We start from the raw sequence: 17,407 nt of genomic DNA on the forward strand, positions 1-17,407 counted from the left end.
AAGCTGCTATTAGCTGCAACTCAACATTATCTACTTAGTTTCTGTCACTATTGCTTGTAAAACACCAAAACAAACTTAAAAAAATAAATAAATAACACGCCACAGTGGCAAAGAAACTTAACATGGTGACAGAGAAACCCAATCACCAACCACCAGTTTGGCAGCATGATGGCAGCCACAGACACACCAACACATAACTATAACTGCTCAGAGTAGTCTCTGCGTAACTTCGTCACACAAGTATAAATCAACGTTTGGCCTGCACTGGCAGTTCTCTTTTATGGCAGTTAAAGTGTGTTGGATACTGCTTAGTACGGTAAGTATGGTAAGGCATAGTAAGCTACAGCTTTACAATGTTGTGTTTTTAAAATGCTAAAAAATAATGTTGCTAATAGAAGCATCAAGTAGCATAAATGTTGGTCTAAGGTCATCAAAAATTTAGGCAACTCGAGTTACAGATCGAGCATTTTTCATAAAAGCTAATTAATATATCTTATTTAACTACATGATACAAGGAAGTAATATCTAAAATATATACATGATAGAGTACAAGAATATAAAATAGGTATATTATAATAAAGTAGTACAAGCAGTTGTGAAAGCAGTACAATCTCATCTTTCTCCACACATGCACGCATACACACACACGCGCGCACACACACACACACGCTCACACAGTTCAGCCATTCTTATCAGCATCAAGTTGACAGTGAGGGTCAACGAGGGTCTTGACCTCTGATCCAAGCCAATTGGCCCCTGACTCCTGTCATTGGGAATCAAAGACAGAAAAGATTAAGATGCAAAAGAACAGAGATGCTAAGACATAATGCTAAGACACACATATTTAAGCACTGATTGAAAACGTGTGAACATTCCTTTATATCTGTGAAAGGACCAGCTTGCCGGCATTTGCCTTTATGGTAAGAATGTTTTTGGTGTGACCCATATAATCTATATTAGTATTTAAATGTGTGTATTACTGGGTCGGCATTTTCTATCTATGATGAACCTTAGATTAAAGCCTACTGGTCATGGGGGCTCTAATGGACCTTGATGAGATTAGAGCAACTGTGTAGCTTGTGATACAGCTAAGAACATTCCTGTGTTGCACCACATGTGTTGCACCACATACCCACAAATACAAATGTACAGGCTAATACATCTGTGTGCGACCACTTTCATGATCAAACACCTCAGCAAACCCTCAGCCTGCTGTTAGCTATGCTATTATTATATACACACACCTAAATGCTCATATAACATGAAACTACAATTTTGTGCTGATGCAGCTGTTTTTCAGCCTGAGCTGATTTTGGATAAACCAGTCCTAGAGTAATTATCTCTTTGTTGCAATGTCATTACTCTAAAATTTAAGCTATGCAATAAAAAAAATCTAGATGTGCAACATATTCACATACATCATAGCATGTACAAAAGTAAAAAATGTGGAGCAAGTTTGTCTTTTTCCCAAACAAAAAAAAAACCCTGAAATGGCAAACAAAGACTGATTTGGAACTAATGATTAGCTCTGCACGCATTACTAGATGGTGTGCAGTGCAGACATTAATCATGACACAAAATAGTGATTAGTGAATTAATTCTTTGCAAGGTAATTTAATTTACATAAATAGATCAGCAGCTATAGAGTTTGGTATTGATTCAGATGCAAGGCAGTGAATTCTGGCTGTGTAGTGCCCTGTAACACCAGCAGAAACCTGATCTCCATGTGCCACAAGCTGTGATGCATTGTTACTCATGGAATTATTTTGGTACAAAGCAATACCTTTTATTTTAAAAAATCAACAAATGAGGAAACCGTATATATCTTTGACAGCTGATAAGTTGCTCAAATAACTGCAGAAGTCAAATTTTACTCCAGTTTATAAACAGTGTCATGTTTTAAGTGAGAAAAGTTTTCCATCTGACTGAGGGACTTGCAACATATCGTGAAAAAGAAAAAAGAATATTTCTGTAAGTGTTGCAGACGTTTGCACTCACACAGTGAAATATAAGTGACGTAGGATGATGAAAAAAGCATGTCTCTCTTTTAATCGCTATTTCACTCATGGGAGACCAACTTTGTAATTTTCCTGGTGTTTTACAGTGAGTTTTCATTTCTATATCCAGACACAAAAGCTTTTGCTACATACACCCACACAAGCTACACTTACCACTAATCTATCCAATTATTTTCTCACAGCCTACAGCATTGTCCATGTTGAGTGTGTCTGTAGGCCACACATGTGTGTAGGTGTGTTTCTATGTGTGTGTCTGTCTTTGTCCGTCTGTTCATCTACTCGCTGAGCCCTAGGGAACGTTAGCTGTCTGGTATAACGTTCTCAGAGGGAGGACTTTGTTGGCTGCGCCACCAAGGGGGGAGTGATGGTGGCGGGGGTGAGGAAACCAGGGCACATTTCCTGTGGAAATAGGGTTATCACTTCACCAATTACTGCTGCAATTACAGCACGAAGCCTACAGACGTCTGGGAACAAGGCCTATAGGCACACAGATGGGCATTTTTGAAGAAATGCACATTCTAAACAGAAGTTCTTAAAATCTTACTCTCTTTGTCTCTTATGCAGCGATCAGACCACATTATATTTATGTCCTTTAAAATATGTTTTAAAATATGTACTTTAAATTCAATCAGAATTTAGTTATAAGTAGAACAATGTATTGGCAGGTTGCTCTATAATGCCTGTCTTTTGCAGGGGCCTAATGAGATGCCCCACATGTAAAATCCAATGTTAACTGCAGTCAGATTTGTCTTTTGACCCTCTGGAGATGAGATTTCTGTCCCTGATGAGGAAACAGGTTACTGCTTATTGCTGTTCCATAAAGACCCCAGCACCCCCCTCCCTCCACCCACACACACCCAGACCCACTACATCTGGACTGTGTCACCAACAGGCCAGACCCACGTGCACAGCTTGACCTTCGACCTTAACCTATGATTTTTCATCATAATCAAACTGTTCTGTCAGGGTTGCCATACGCACATTAGAGTCCATTCAGTATTTACTTTTTAATTTGTGTTTACAAATTAATTTAGATAATAAAAGTTTACTGAAAACACTCTGTTTACTGAAAACACAGTTTTTTCTGCTTCCCATTCACAGAATTATACACGATCTTGTATGAGAGCTGACTTTGACTTGCCACCAGGAGTTAGCTTTCTTAAACCTAAACCTAGACTTGCCTTAACCAGAGTGATTTGTTCTTTATCTCATCAATACATGCATATAATATTATGGTATCGCAGCAAACCCTCATTCCATCAATTTGGTACCGGTTTTAAGTATCGGTTCTTACAAATCTTCTGGAAAAAAAAAAAAGACAACTTTGGTTTTATACACATAACACATTTGTAATGTCGAAAGTAATACATGGCCAAATCTGACATGCATTCTATCTTTAATCTTGCTTGTTAAGATCTGTCAATTATGCTGGTGAGGCTGAGCTGTGAGATTTACAACTTTAGAAACAAAAAGAAAGAATAAATTTTATAGTGGGATGGACTGGTGAAAAAAAAGGATCAGTCTAGTGACTCCTTCGATCAGCGTCTGCAACAAACCCTCTGCTCATCGGGATGACTTTACCTATGTAATACTTAAGTAATCCAGCCCCCCTGTGACCCGGATGGATGGAAGTATAAAGTGAACACTTGAAAAGAGAAGTCCACAGCCAACATAATAAAATATTGCTGCCGTCTTTAAGCTGTTTTTGGCTACCACTTCTTGGCTCAGCCTGAAAACATATTAGACTTGCTCCATGGACATTTGCTTTAGCAAATGGGCAATGGCTATCATCTCTATGATTTAAAAATAGACTACCAAGTTGTTCTCCTGTGAAGAATATGAATAGTCATAATGTCTACACTGAGCTAAAGTGTATATTTACAATCAGCAGTGAGGTTTAAATTTATCACAGATCTTGGCTTTAAAGTCTCATCGGTACATCACTGGACATCCTCTCTATTTTCTGATAAGTCCTGGCTGTGTTTAAACAGGAAAAGGAAGTCTAACTTCCTAACTTTTATGGCACTTTGTCTCATTTTCCCATCACTGACAAAACAGGGGAAATTAAATTCTTGTGGTTTCTTCTGTGGATTCGTGTTTACGCAGCCTTGGGAATGTCAGATCGGTAACACCAAAGGTTAAAAATTAAATGATATGTGCCCTTGTACATTTAGCCCTAATCTCATATTTTACTGGAGACTACTACCTGCCTTTCTGCATTATACTATTCATATCCCTAATCAAAATCACTTAATTAAATCAAATCTGGAATTTCTTACATTACAAATTTAATTTACATCTGTATTCTAGACAAAGGTAAGATGAAAATGATTTCCGGTTATCACAGATATATAATTCCTGCTGCAAATGCTGTGGGCAAAGCCCAAAGTGGATTATTTTATTTGGAAGGAACCTCCCCCTAGGTCTTCACACACCCTAATTTCCCACATTTTCAGCCTCTCCTAATCTACAGCTAATGAGGTAAACTATTAGACTTAGCAAAGTTGATCCTGTCTACTTCTGCTTTCAATCTGGCCAACAAGTCAAGTGTGCCTTTGTAGGTTTAATTCCAACATGGAGGTAAAGTAAAAGGAATGCTGAGAAATATATCTACAAAACAACCTAAGGACTCAAGATGAGGGTTTCTAAAATGTTTTGCAGCCAGAGGCATGCACACTAAATATGATGAATTCATTTTGCCGTAGCACATTAAAAAACCTTAATCTACTTGGTTGGGTATTTCTACTAAAGTTCTGATTGAGTTTGACTTCCTTTGAACAATAATCTTCTGTACAGTAAATCCCCTAGTCAATTGTGCGAAGTAAAACTCTTTTTGTGATTGGTTTATACAGCAATAAAAGGCTGACACATTTAATGAGCAGGGGTGAAAAAGTTTGCTCTTAATTATTGACAGCATGGCAGATTGGAGAAAATATACACTTAAAGGAAAGGGAGAAAATAGGAAGCTTGTTTTGTTTTTTTGTTTTTTTGCCTAATTCCATGCTTCAGGCTAAACATAACCTGTGATATTAACACCAGGAATCTCTCAAGGGTAAATTTACAGCATGTCCACTGTTGTCAGGGGCTGTTGTTGCCAAAGCAAGAGTGTAATTAGACTCCTTTCACTGTTAGCGTTCAGAGAGAAGGGGAAACCCTCAAGCACCAAGCCCCTCAGTGAAGGATTTCTAGCTCTTAATAAGGACCTAAACTTTGTTTAAAAAAGGTTTACTCAAGACCCCTAAATATCATTTAATAGTGAGTTCAAAAAGGAGGCAGAAGTCTTTTCTAAGAACCTGGGAAAACACTAAACTTTTTTTTTTACACATAAGTTTCCTGCAAATTCAGGTTTACTTACAGACAAAACGACTGGCTTCTTTGGATTCCTTATAAAGAAGGGATGAACAAACAACTGCCATTTGACTTTGATAGTGACAAGCAATCATAGCACCACCACTGGGGCTGGTTTCCATTAAAATTAATAATAGAGAAGAATATCGTGATTCTGTGCCAGTAAAATCCACATCTCAGCAACATCCCCAAACCAGAGCCTGGAAAGCACTGGCCTACATAGATACAGATCTGAAAGAATAAATGAATAATGAAATATCTCTTGATTTTTAATATTGCTCTGAAGCCTTTTGTGCTTTATTAGTATACAGAGAGAGGAGAAAGGTGAAGCTGGAGAAAAAGGAGGAAGATGTTTGAAATCCATAAAGATTCCAGTTTCACATCTTAAACGTAACTGCAAAAACACCTGAAGATGTAAAAACTAGCATCAGCTACATTTAAAAACACCTTGTCTCCTTATTACAATTCAATTAATCCCCTTTAGGTCAACGGGATTGAAGTTAAATTTGCAGTAATTTGACACAAACAGTTCAGCTGATCGGTCTTAAAGTTTCAATGCCTTACAGACAACATAGCGACAGAACATTTCTCAATTATTAGAAACAACAAGTTTGTCAGGGTTTTCTATGGAAGCATAAGTTTATGTTTGGCAAAATGATTGGCAAAACCTTTCTGTTGCTAGACCTTACTAGGCAACACCATGGCTGAATAACTGACAAAATTAGGGCTGGTAATATCAAGACACACATTTTTGCAACTAAAGTGATATTAAAAGTAGGTAATATAATCCAGGCCACATCAACCAAAAAACGAGAACTGCTCAGTCTGCTAATAATGTGAATAGTCTGGTCTGCCTCAGTAGCTAGCTTAATGTTTAGTTGTGAAGGGCTCTAAAATATTCATTTGAAGCTCTATAGTATATTGAGCCCAACCCAAAACATACCTGTTGAAAACTGACCTGAACTCAAATGTGCATAAATTAATTTTTAAAAAAGAGGGACCTGATCTGAAGGAAACCCGATCAGGGGTATAAATTACACAATGGCTAGTTGGCATCACATTTGGCCCTGTTGGTACATTGGCCTTTGGGCCTTCATCAAATCTTAGGGAGTTCTGAAATCCAGAGGGTATAGGTTAAAGGCCAAAGCCACTGTCTCGACTCAAAAAAAAAAACAAACTCATATGATTTAATTCAAATATTCTCCACTGACTGATTCACATTAAATGCTTATGACAAGCCAATTGACTGAATAGTGTATGAATAAAACATGGCTCAGCCTCAATGTGAGGAAACAAATTCACACTGATTTAATAAACCATCCAAACCTCCTCTGAGGCACATATGGAGTTTTATTCTGTAATAATGTGATGCATCTTCATATTCTCTTCTGACAGAGTTAGTTATGAGTTTGAAAGTAGGTGCTCATGGAGCTGTGAAGGCAGTTATGGTGTCTGCAGTGACATGACATGCGTGGGAATGTATAGGTCTCAGAAATATGTTGTTTTAAGTTTGCATTCTTGCTTGTCTGTGCAAGATACATAGGGCCTTTACAAGTGGATTTGTATATTACAGCATTCCTATGAAAGTTCCTGATTTTATGTAACTGTGTTAAGGTATATGTTGCCTAAGTGTGTGTGTTTCTCCACTTGGTATATCTACTTTAAGTAGCTCTTCAATTGCGAGTGCAAAGGATCAGTGTGTATGTTTCTGCATATGTGTGTTGTACAGAGATGGTATCTGTAACTGCCATTTATCATTAAGGAAATCACACTGGCATTCACTGAATCACTGGGATAATGGACCCATTACAGCCTTCTGTCTGTGTGTATGTATGTGCATGTAGGCTCACTCCTACATATGGGCACCATAAAGCTGGAGTGAATAACAGATCATTTTGTCATTAAGAGACCAAAGAGGGGTTAGGAAGAAATCGGGCATATATTTAAGCATTTAAAGCAGTTTGTGCTTTTATAAGACACATATCGTTGTCTGGTCAGTCACACTTCTCCACTCAGGACAAATTTCTCAGATATAGACAGGTTTGCATTTTTGTACATTTTTAGTTTGTCACACTGGCAGATCAAAACAGATCTGCATGGAACAATGAGAAGATCATAATGGTACTGGTATCAGAAAATATTATTTGTGTGGGTCACCTATGTTTTCAACGATCAGCTAAAAGAAGGGCAAATTTTGTTTTGCTGTCAAAATTACTGCATATAACAAAAACAGAACAGTTTTTAGTATAAAGAATAGTCTCTAGGCCCAGTTTATATTTCTGATTTAACCCTTTTCTGTCACAGTTGTCACTTAATATCTCGTCTGTGAGAAGTCTTTCCTATATTGTTGCATTGTTGTGGAACGCATTTTATGTTTAAATAACTATTCAGCTTAGCCAGTTTGAAGTCCGCGGGGCCTAATGGATAAAGGCTCCTTCTTACTTTCCGTGGCAACATATACATTTTGTTATCTTGGATTGTTTTGTGCAAATTATTCTATGTGCATAAAGTGGCAGATACCCAAGTGAAATATGGACTTCCTGTAGATTAACAAGTAACTTGTTTCAGTCAAATATCTTAAGTGTGCAATTAAATATATTCAAGTTACTTAAAAAGGTACTCCAGTGGTCAAGTAACTCCACCCAGTTTCTTTTTAATGTAGTAATGTAATAATGTTATATAATTTGTTATGTCACTTGTGTAATTTGTAAGTGTGATGTGTTTTACAAAAGTCCCCCAGAACCAAAGAAGTCATTTTAAAAGTGCCAAAAAGGTGCTTCCTCTGATTAATAATAAGATTCCTTGTACATTCCTTGTACGCTGATTAGTAAATTTTTGTTGGTTCGTTTCATTCTTCCTCTTTAGCTGTACTCCTATCTTCATCTGGTTTTCTTGCTTTACTTATTATTTGAATGCTGCAACACCCCACTTGAATCAATATGATGTTTTGGACTTCTGCTTCCTTGTAGCAGGTAATTTTCCTTAATCCTGAAGTAAAGAACTTCACTTAAATGTCAGACTGTCTTTTCAATTGGTTGTCATAATAATAACCTCAGCAGTGATGGGAAGGGAAATGACCACAGCACTTCTTCACAGAGAGAAGAAAGCAAACACACACACACACAGGCATGATGGTGGACAGGGAGCCTATCACAATCCCTGCATACATCATATATTTCTTTTTGTTCTCTTTCCAAAGATAGGCACTTCTCGCTACTGTAGATGCATATATACACACACACACACACACACACACACACACACAGACAAGCAAACCTCTGTTGTTCAAACACATGAGGATTTGTCTCAGCAGAATACACAACAAAGTGTATGGTGGGAAGAGATACTAGAATTGAAACAGCTCCATTTTAGTGCACACACACACACACACACAAATATAATTTGATTAGACCAATAATAAACAGCAACACACATTTTTGTACACACATGCAAGCATGTGCGCATTCAAAGACATATAGGCACATACAGCAGTTTATGTGTGCTCACACATGATACTGACACATACATACACAGCTACATTAGCAGTTGTGCACATTTTTACATTCAGATTTCATTAGGGTTAAAATCCCACCTGGGAGAATCCTCTCACTGCACTTTCTAGGTCATAATTGGTCGACTTCAGTCTTATCACATCTACTTCACATACCCTTTGTGCTTCGGCTTACGTAAGAATGCAGTTCATTTCTTATTCTACGTGTCTCTGGTAAACATGATTAAGAGAGTTGAGTTTATCTCACTGTTACTAAAGGCCAAGATGCATTTAAAGCTTTGATTTGGATGAGGATTCACCATAAATAGAGCTGACAGAGAAAGATCAAATTCCAATTGATCCTAAATCGTGTTTTAATTAGAAGATGGAGATCGGCTTCTCCAAAGAACAAAACACTCAACATGGGTCGGGGGCAAAATCTTTTTGGACTATTTAGAGCATCCCAAGCTTTTGTTTTCCTTTATCCTTGATGTCCATTATCCTGCATTTTATGCACGCATCCACAGTGACTGTATATTGGACTCAGCACTTTCAAAACACGATGACCCACACTCGGTACTGTGCCTGAATGCCTCCTGTGTTGAAACACACGGAACACTGTTCTGCTAATGTACTGCTCACGCTATGCCTTCTGTCCAGACTCAGTTTTAGAAGCTCGTGCAGTGCCACCACACCCTTTTTGAGCTACCTAACACTCCGATTCAACCATGCATCAACCAACCGATGGAAGAACCTGTGCTCCTTTTAAAAACTGGCATGCTGAATATGAGTCTGTGCAATGTGTGGCACAAGACAGAAGTGGCTTACAATTGGAAAACACTGAGAGTGAATTACACCAGCATGTGGTATGCAAGCAGTATGCATGTCCAAATAAATAGCTGACATTTCATGTTTTAGTTCAAGGGAGTTTTTCATGGATTTCACTGTTGTGGACAGATCTGCCTGGGGCCAGGACATAATTAATTTGGTGTTAATCTGGATCTGGGACTTCTGCCATGAGATAATTATTTCTTTGTTAGCCATAACTGAAACTAACGGACACAGACACTAGATTCCAAATCCTGGCGGGTGCTTGTGCTGTCAATAAGTCTGTTTGTGACAAGGTGATGATGTACTTGGGTACTAAACATAGCTGCCAAATTGTTTTAAAGAGTATGGTGAATTTTGTTATTGCTATGGGAAAACATCTGTGGTTAGATAAGTTAGACAGATTCCCACGTTTGGAAGAGAAAACTAAAATTATAATTCCCAGTAGTAAACATTCACTACAGATAGTAGTGATAATAAACTTGAATTCTCTGAATGGGGGCTTGAAAAATAAGCTCTGAAAGGGTCATTTAGGTGTTACAACTGTGTTGGACAGTCAAAATCAGTACTATAATCATGCAACAAGGTGAGAGGAAAAAGTGAGATGGACAGGTGTTAAAGACAGGATTTCACTGCCACACTAGAATACTGGAAGAAGATGAATTGGATATAGGTGATTATAGCAGTGGAGGAAGTGAGACAGTGTAGATGAACTAGGCAGACAACCACCAGTAGAGAGGCAGAAAGGCAAAGGTGTCATTTGTGCTCTACATATCCCATTACAGTATCTGGGCATTAATAAAGACAAAAGAAAAAAAGTGACAAAATGAGACATGGTACAGGATTTTTGTCACCTGTATACAGTATATAGGTGTGGAGAAGCGTGACAGATGTGTTAGACAATCAAAATTAAGACACTCTTGTAAAACACAAAAGAAGAAAAAAGAGTTCGCCTCTTACCAGAGTGTGTGAACTGTAGCCTTGGCTGAGATGCTCTCCATGCTCCTGTTAATGTTGCCCCAAAATGGGCTAGCAGGACCACTGTCACTGGCCAACACATCCTCTTCCTCATAAACACACAAACACTAAGTCCAGGTGTCCAGTCTTATAAATCAAAAAAGGGCCAAAGCAGTTGCAGTCAAAATATCAAGTATCGGATTCAGGTGTTTAAGTTTTGAATGCCAACACACACTCAGACAGACAGAAAAACACACTTAGTGCAAATTGTTGCTGCGCTGATAAAAACACTCAAATCTAATTAGAGAATAAGATCAAGTCAGAAAGATGCTGAAATCAAATACAGTCCAAGTATGTCAGGCTTGAGTAAGTCCAGATCCTTAAAATAATTCACCTCTCCTTGTACGGAGGTAACAGCAGCACTCATACACACACACTTCAACATCTCTGTGTTTGCAAGTATATATATTTTTGAGTGTGTAAGTGTGCTTCAGAGATGGCAGGGAAATATATTCCAAGAAAAAACTAAGTCGTTTCTCTGCTGCGTCCTCTGAGCTTGACAGCTCTCTTCTGTTCTGTCTCTCGTCCCAGCTCCTCTCTGCATGTGACTACACTCTCTCTCTCTCTCTCTCTCTCTCTCTCTCTCTCTCTCTCTAGAAGGCGGAGGGAATGAGATCTCACATCATTGTGGTCACCCTGCACACACGCCTATTCACTGCTCCAGGAAATCCAAGTTAAAGTAGAAATGAGGGACAAATCATCTTTATTAATCTCTGGCTGTCTTTTTCTTACACTCCCTCTTCCTCTTTTCTTTTGCTCCCTTTTTACATTTTCACTCGCTGTATCACTCTCTCCTAACCCTTACAATAATAAAATAATCAAATGGAGATAGAAGGGACTAATAAAATATAACCCCTGCCACCAAATACAATCTCAACAAGTACAAACAAAACATCAAATGTTTGATGTCTTTTATTCTTAAGTCTTACCGTGTGTACAGGTGGAAAAGGGGAAAGTGATTCAAGACAAATAATCTGGGGTGAAGCCATGAAGTCCATTAAAATTCATGAATAAAATCCTAAAATTGATTCTAAAACAACTTTAACCTTCTCTTTTCCCCCGTCCCAAACTTTAGTTCTTTAGTCTCTTTCATCCGTCTCATTATTTTCTGTGGTTTATCTCCTAACCCAAATGCAATCATTAAAGCCTGTGCTGTCTACATTGCTGTTATTTTCATTAGACAGCTGCTCACTGGGGTACAGACACACAAGCTGAATTTTTCACCAGCTCAAGTTCAATCAAAGGCTAGCAGTGACAATTTATTCGTTCTCTGAGATAAATAATGAATTTAGGTTGAGTGCAAATGAACAAGTACACCCAAGGATTTCTGATTTGTAAATGATTTATTCTCGACCCTTGTTATTGTATAATTATTCCAAATTCATTTTAACTTGCAGTTTAATTACATAATTCCATGTCCACTAGACTGTTGTTTATACAACCTCACATAGGTTTTAATTGGTTGAGGCCAAATCTGATCAATCCTACTTGTTATTATATTTATCTAAATTATTTACATAAAAGACATTGTTTAGCAGTTATACAGAGCAAACAACTATTTGTAGCAGTAGTAGTTGAACTACCATCAATGTCAGAAGTTGGTGATTCAATAGTCATAGTGACATTTAGGCTGAAAAATTGTGCTGATGGTGCTTATTTACCCACCAAAGACCCTGGAAATATAGTGCATATTGGAAAGGTTTAGAAAAGAGAAGAAAAGACAAAAGAAGATAAGTTTAAAAGTGTTTTCTTTCCTGTGGCACCCAAAAATCTATGGAAAGTCAGTAAATGACATTATTCCCGGAATAGCATCTGAGGAAATACTGCAAACTGCTCAGTCATCATTTGACCATGTGATTAAATGCATGACAAGTTGCTGCCTCTTGACACATCAAACGGTCAAATGGTGACTAACAATAGAAGTTTCTTAATAATCTTACTAGACTAACAGCAATGACCCAAAGTGCCACACAAAAAAAGCACAAAACCAGAGCCCCAGATGCATGGAATCTAAATCTATGGCCATCACACTCCTGTTGAGAATAAAACGGGTAAGGCAAACACCCTCTTGCCAGTTTACAAACCACAAATGCCACCATTATCACTTAAGCCCTTGCCACAAAACTGGGTTACTAGGACCTCCAACCCTCAATACAATAAGACGTGATAATTAAAAGCTTGTCGACAACTAACAGCCTCCCAGCTGGCTTGAACACAAAGCCTCTGATTTCTCTATGACAAGTGACGTCAACTAGCCAAACAACATGCGAGGGGTCAGTTTCTGAGATCATTACTGGTTTCAGATCTTACCGCTGCTATTCTCTACAAGGCAGCCAGACACACACATTCATCACAAAACTCACACACATGCCCTGTGTTTCATGAGTTTAGTGAGAATGCATCAGTTAATGAGCACTAATTGTCATCTTGTTGTTCTTTGTTCAGTTTCATAAAGTTTACCCTCCTTTTCTATACTGAAATTAACCCTAATGTCACCTATTCACTGCTTATGACAGTTTTGCTTTACAAGTTGATGTAAGGGATATGGGACAGACAATCGATGTTAGTACGTTAGTAATAAAAACCACCAATGTTATTACAGGGGGCTGCACTTCTCTTTGGATTGGAGACAACGGTTAGGGCTATATGGGAAGATGAGTTAGCAAGAGAGAATGTTTCCCCATAAATCTCTAACTTCAAAATATGATAAAAAACAGTTATACATTAACATAGAAGCCGAACCATGATAAAATGTCATTAATGTTAATTATTTTATTATTCACAGAATTATTTTTCATTTTAGATTTTACTGTAGATGTGTTTACTAATATATAAAATCTGTGTGATACAGAATAATTTATCATAAGAAAAGCAACAGGGCTCTGTATTGTCTATATTTCTTTATACCTTATACTCTACTCTCAGCAGTTAGCCTACTATACTTTTTAGCTGTCAGACGTATTTTCCTTTACCCTAATAAAGGTTTATCATCCTTTATATTATCCTAACTGACACAATGCCCATTAAACTTACAGCAGATAAATACAATATTTTGCAAAAAGACAACATAATACACTCTTCAGGTGGCAATTTGGCCTGTGAGACTATTAAAGTTAGCTCATCTGTTAGCTACAGCTAGCTAGCTAAAACAGAGTCAACTTTTGGACACAAAGGCACAGAGAAACTTCGGTTGCCAAAACCAGCACAAGTTAAACACAACCAGATAGAAACAAGTAAATCTTACAGTCACCAGACAATGCTCTCATGCCGATTTGTGCCTCCGAGCGCATGAACCTCCTAAATATCTCAGGCCTCAGTCTTCTCACAGGCGGGGATCTGCTGCCATCTTACGTTTCTTCCCGCCAATTGCTTAATTAGGATCTCGCGTTTAAGAAATCCCGCGAGACTCTGGGAGAATTAAATTTATGCAACTTTATATTGCAGTGTACATTTGTCATTTAAACTTTAAAGAAGTATTTTTTTTAAGTTAACATAAACTTCCTCGACTTCTAACACAAAAAGCTGAAGCTGTTGCAGCCTTATAAAAGCAGAGAAGTCACAGTTATAGAGTGGCGGACATACAGTAACTGAACGCAACACTAGTTATGTGATGACGCATTTGTAGCGCTAGAGGTCAGTGTTTACGTTCTGTTTACGTTCAGTCAATTGAACTAGAGGGCATGGAAACATAATTACATCAAATTACCGTTACAAGAATTAAAAAAAAAACGCATACAGAAAAGAACTGCAGTTGACTGTGCATATTATATTTATTGAATATTAGGTACGGAAGTGCCTAATTAATTTTTTTTATTCTGGAAACACATGGCAAATAACATGAAACCATTGTAATGTTCAGCCAGCTGCAGTTTGTAAAATGACAGCAAGGAAGGATAACTGGTTTGATTTGTTATATTTTAGATGGTAATTATTTTAAAAGTGACATTCAAACTGCTTATTTTGTAGATTTAGCTTGCAATGCAGTTTATTGCTGGAAAATCGTTTGAATTTAAATTCCTTAACAGATGTAGTGGAGTTTATGACAGGGTGGGGTGAGTGTTTGGGGGGAGTGGGTTTGAGTTTGACTGCCTTGCGCGCTCCCGTCGTGATGTGTTGGAACCTTTTGTGTGGGGGCGCGGCTGGCGGGAGCGCGCTTGATTTTAAGCCGATGCCACAATGAATCTACAGAAGAAAAAAAAAGAACATTGCTACTGTGGTTGAGTAACCTCATGTGATTATGTTAAGCTGTGGGAAACACAAGCTTGAAGTTTTTTCTTCTCTTTTTATGGGAAACGTGTCACAGAGATAAACTCTTGTCCCAGTGGAGGAACAGAGACTGGTAGGACACTGGGCGTTGTGTTTCTGTGCTTACGGTCTAAAAATAAAACTTAGGGCAACATCAGAAAAGGTGGGTGTGTGGATGACTCACAATCATTCGGCAATCTATGTCATAGCCTTTATCCAAAGTCATAACAAAAAATACACCCCAGACAGAGACAGAGCAGCCAGTCCTACCAGTCCAAAGTCATTACCAAAGATCGTCTATTCAAAAGATGAATAGCACCAGAATTTATAGGGGTCACTCTTTTTCACTATAAACAGCAGCAGGGCCTTCGTGGACCTGTAGATTCTCAGCAGCTATTACTAATGTTCAGACTACATTCTTGCACCTAGAGGACACGGTCACCATTTTTTGTTTTTACTCCAAAAGATTTCACATGCACAACCTTAATCGAGTGACATTTTGCACTTTTTGGCCATATGTCACTGCGTGTTTATTTTGTTTGTTTGTTTGTTTGTTTGTTTTTTGGGGGGGGGGTCCTTTCGGCTTATCCCCAGAGTTCAGGGTCAGATCACTGTTCACAGTGCATCACTGTCCACATGTTGATTGGGCAGTTTTTATGCCCTTCCTGATGCAACCCTCCCCAATTTCTACCTACACTGCACAGCTGGGGAGGGGAACGGGCTGTTAGGCAATGGTGTGTTAGGGGTTCAGTGTCTTGCCCAGGGACACTTCAACATGTAGCCAGGATCAGGGATCAAACCACGGACCCTGTGGTCCGTGGTTTGCTGCCTTACCAACTGAGCTACAGCCGCCCCATGTCACCGCTTGGTTTATTTGACACATATTAGACCATGCACATAAAATAGGTGGCAATTTGAAATTGTCAGAAACTATTTTGAATCAGTCAGCATCTGTTTGGTAGTTTTTGAGTTTTGTGCTGCAGTTTTTGTGCCTGATTGACCTTTTTGGATGGCTAATGTTTATTATAGTTAATAAACAAAACATATTTTTGTCACTATATGATAATACTATATAAAGCTGAACTGTACTTAAAGAGTAATTCTTAAACTGTGTTTCGAATTCCGAAGAGAGGGCTCTTAGTGCACAAGAGCTTGGTACTTTGGAAAAGCGACAGAGTGAGCGGTCCTCTTCCTGCTCGGTGGGCTGTTTCCCTGCAGATAATAGGCTCTTGTATAACCCGTCCCCTCTCTCTTCTCCGTCCCTCCCATTGGACGGCTCCATTAATCTCCCTCTCCTCTCATTGGACAAGTCGGATGGGCGATGAGCTCATATTGGTTAAAAATAGTTGGGCTCGCGAGAGGCTAAAAATAGTCCGGTATATAAAGCCAGCGGTTCGCCTGTGCTGTGCTTCACTCCTCAGTGAGCGGCAGCGGGAGGAGAAGGTTGGGAGACAGACAGAGGGGGAGAGTAGGGAGGAGGAAGAGGAGGAAGAGGAGGGGGGCACGGAGAGGAAGAAACGGGCAACATGCTCATCACCAACAGCAGCTTCCCTCTAGCTCATTCCACTACCAGTGCTGCACCAGAGGCAGAGCTGTGACTTACATGGTGCCCGGCCACCAGTTAGGGTGGAGTCGCCACTGACGAATTTCCTTCCTTCCTCTTTAACTCTATGGTTTCGATGTGACTGTCTCTCGAGATCACAGTCACTTCCTCCAGAAACAGACCACAGACTCTGCAAACGAGTGAAATATATGTTGTAGTTAACGCTTTCATTTTAGGGGATTGCAAGGTCCCGTCTTTTTTTCTCCCAAAAAGTTGTATACTTTGATGATAATTACAATAGAGATGACTTTCAAATCATTTTTTTATTCAGATAATACTAAATGAGCTTTACATGCAAAATGTGTCAGGTCTCTAGAAACAGCTGAGCATTAATGATAGAGTTATAACGTTTAAATCGATGAAGAATGATTGAGGAAGAGTTTCTCCGCACAATGAAGAAAATCTCCTGCAACAGCTTTTACCATAAAAAAAAAAATCTTTCCAGTAAACAGCTGAGAAATAACGTGTGTTAATAGGTGATGACTAGCCCTAATAAATAATGTGATATAATTAACCCCAGGGTATTATCTTTGCAAGCGATCACTGTCAGAGCTCCCACAGCAGGTTTGAAGTGAATCGCAGTTTTTTGTTTCTCTCTTTGTGCCATTCACCATAGAAAGACATGGAACATCTGCTTAGTGCGTGTTGTGCACCGTCTTGTTGGAATATTGTCAGAGTGCTGCGACGTGGATAACAGCAGTTTAGGGCTAGAATAAGTGCTACAGGCACGAGTGAGGAAAACTGCATTGTCTCTGTTTAATTATCAACATGGACAGACATACGCTATCAGAGTACTCAAAATATTTTGTTCATTTCGTTTATAATCCTTCTGTTTGGGGACACAACCAACATGTGGAA

At 38.7% G+C, this 17,407-nt stretch overlaps 1 protein-coding gene across 3 annotated transcripts in view; it reads right to left on the reverse strand.

The window, feature by feature from the left end:
• Positions 1-14,062, reverse strand: part of sema3h (sema domain, immunoglobulin domain (Ig), short basic domain, secreted, (semaphorin) 3H) — a 51,068-nt gene extending 37,006 nt beyond the window's left edge. The window contains exon 1 of one of the 3 annotated variants that reach the window (XM_067527275.1): positions 13,946-14,062. Coding sequence is in view for 2 of the 3 variants with exons in the window: in XM_067527274.1 (XP_067383375.1) it covers positions 10,645-10,756 (112 nt within the window). In the remaining variant the exon portion in view is untranslated. Of the gene's footprint in view, positions 1-10,644; positions 11,244-13,945 lie in introns of those variants that run through there. The other 2 variants (XM_067527274.1, XM_067527273.1) reach the window with 2 other exon arrangements.
• Positions 14,063-17,407: the final 3,345 nt, after the last annotated feature.

Source organism: Channa argus, chromosome 13 (assembly GCF_033026475.1).
Source record: "Channa argus isolate prfri chromosome 13, Channa argus male v1.0, whole genome shotgun sequence".
Classification (NCBI taxonomy): Eukaryota; Metazoa; Chordata; class Actinopteri; order Anabantiformes; family Channidae; genus Channa; species Channa argus.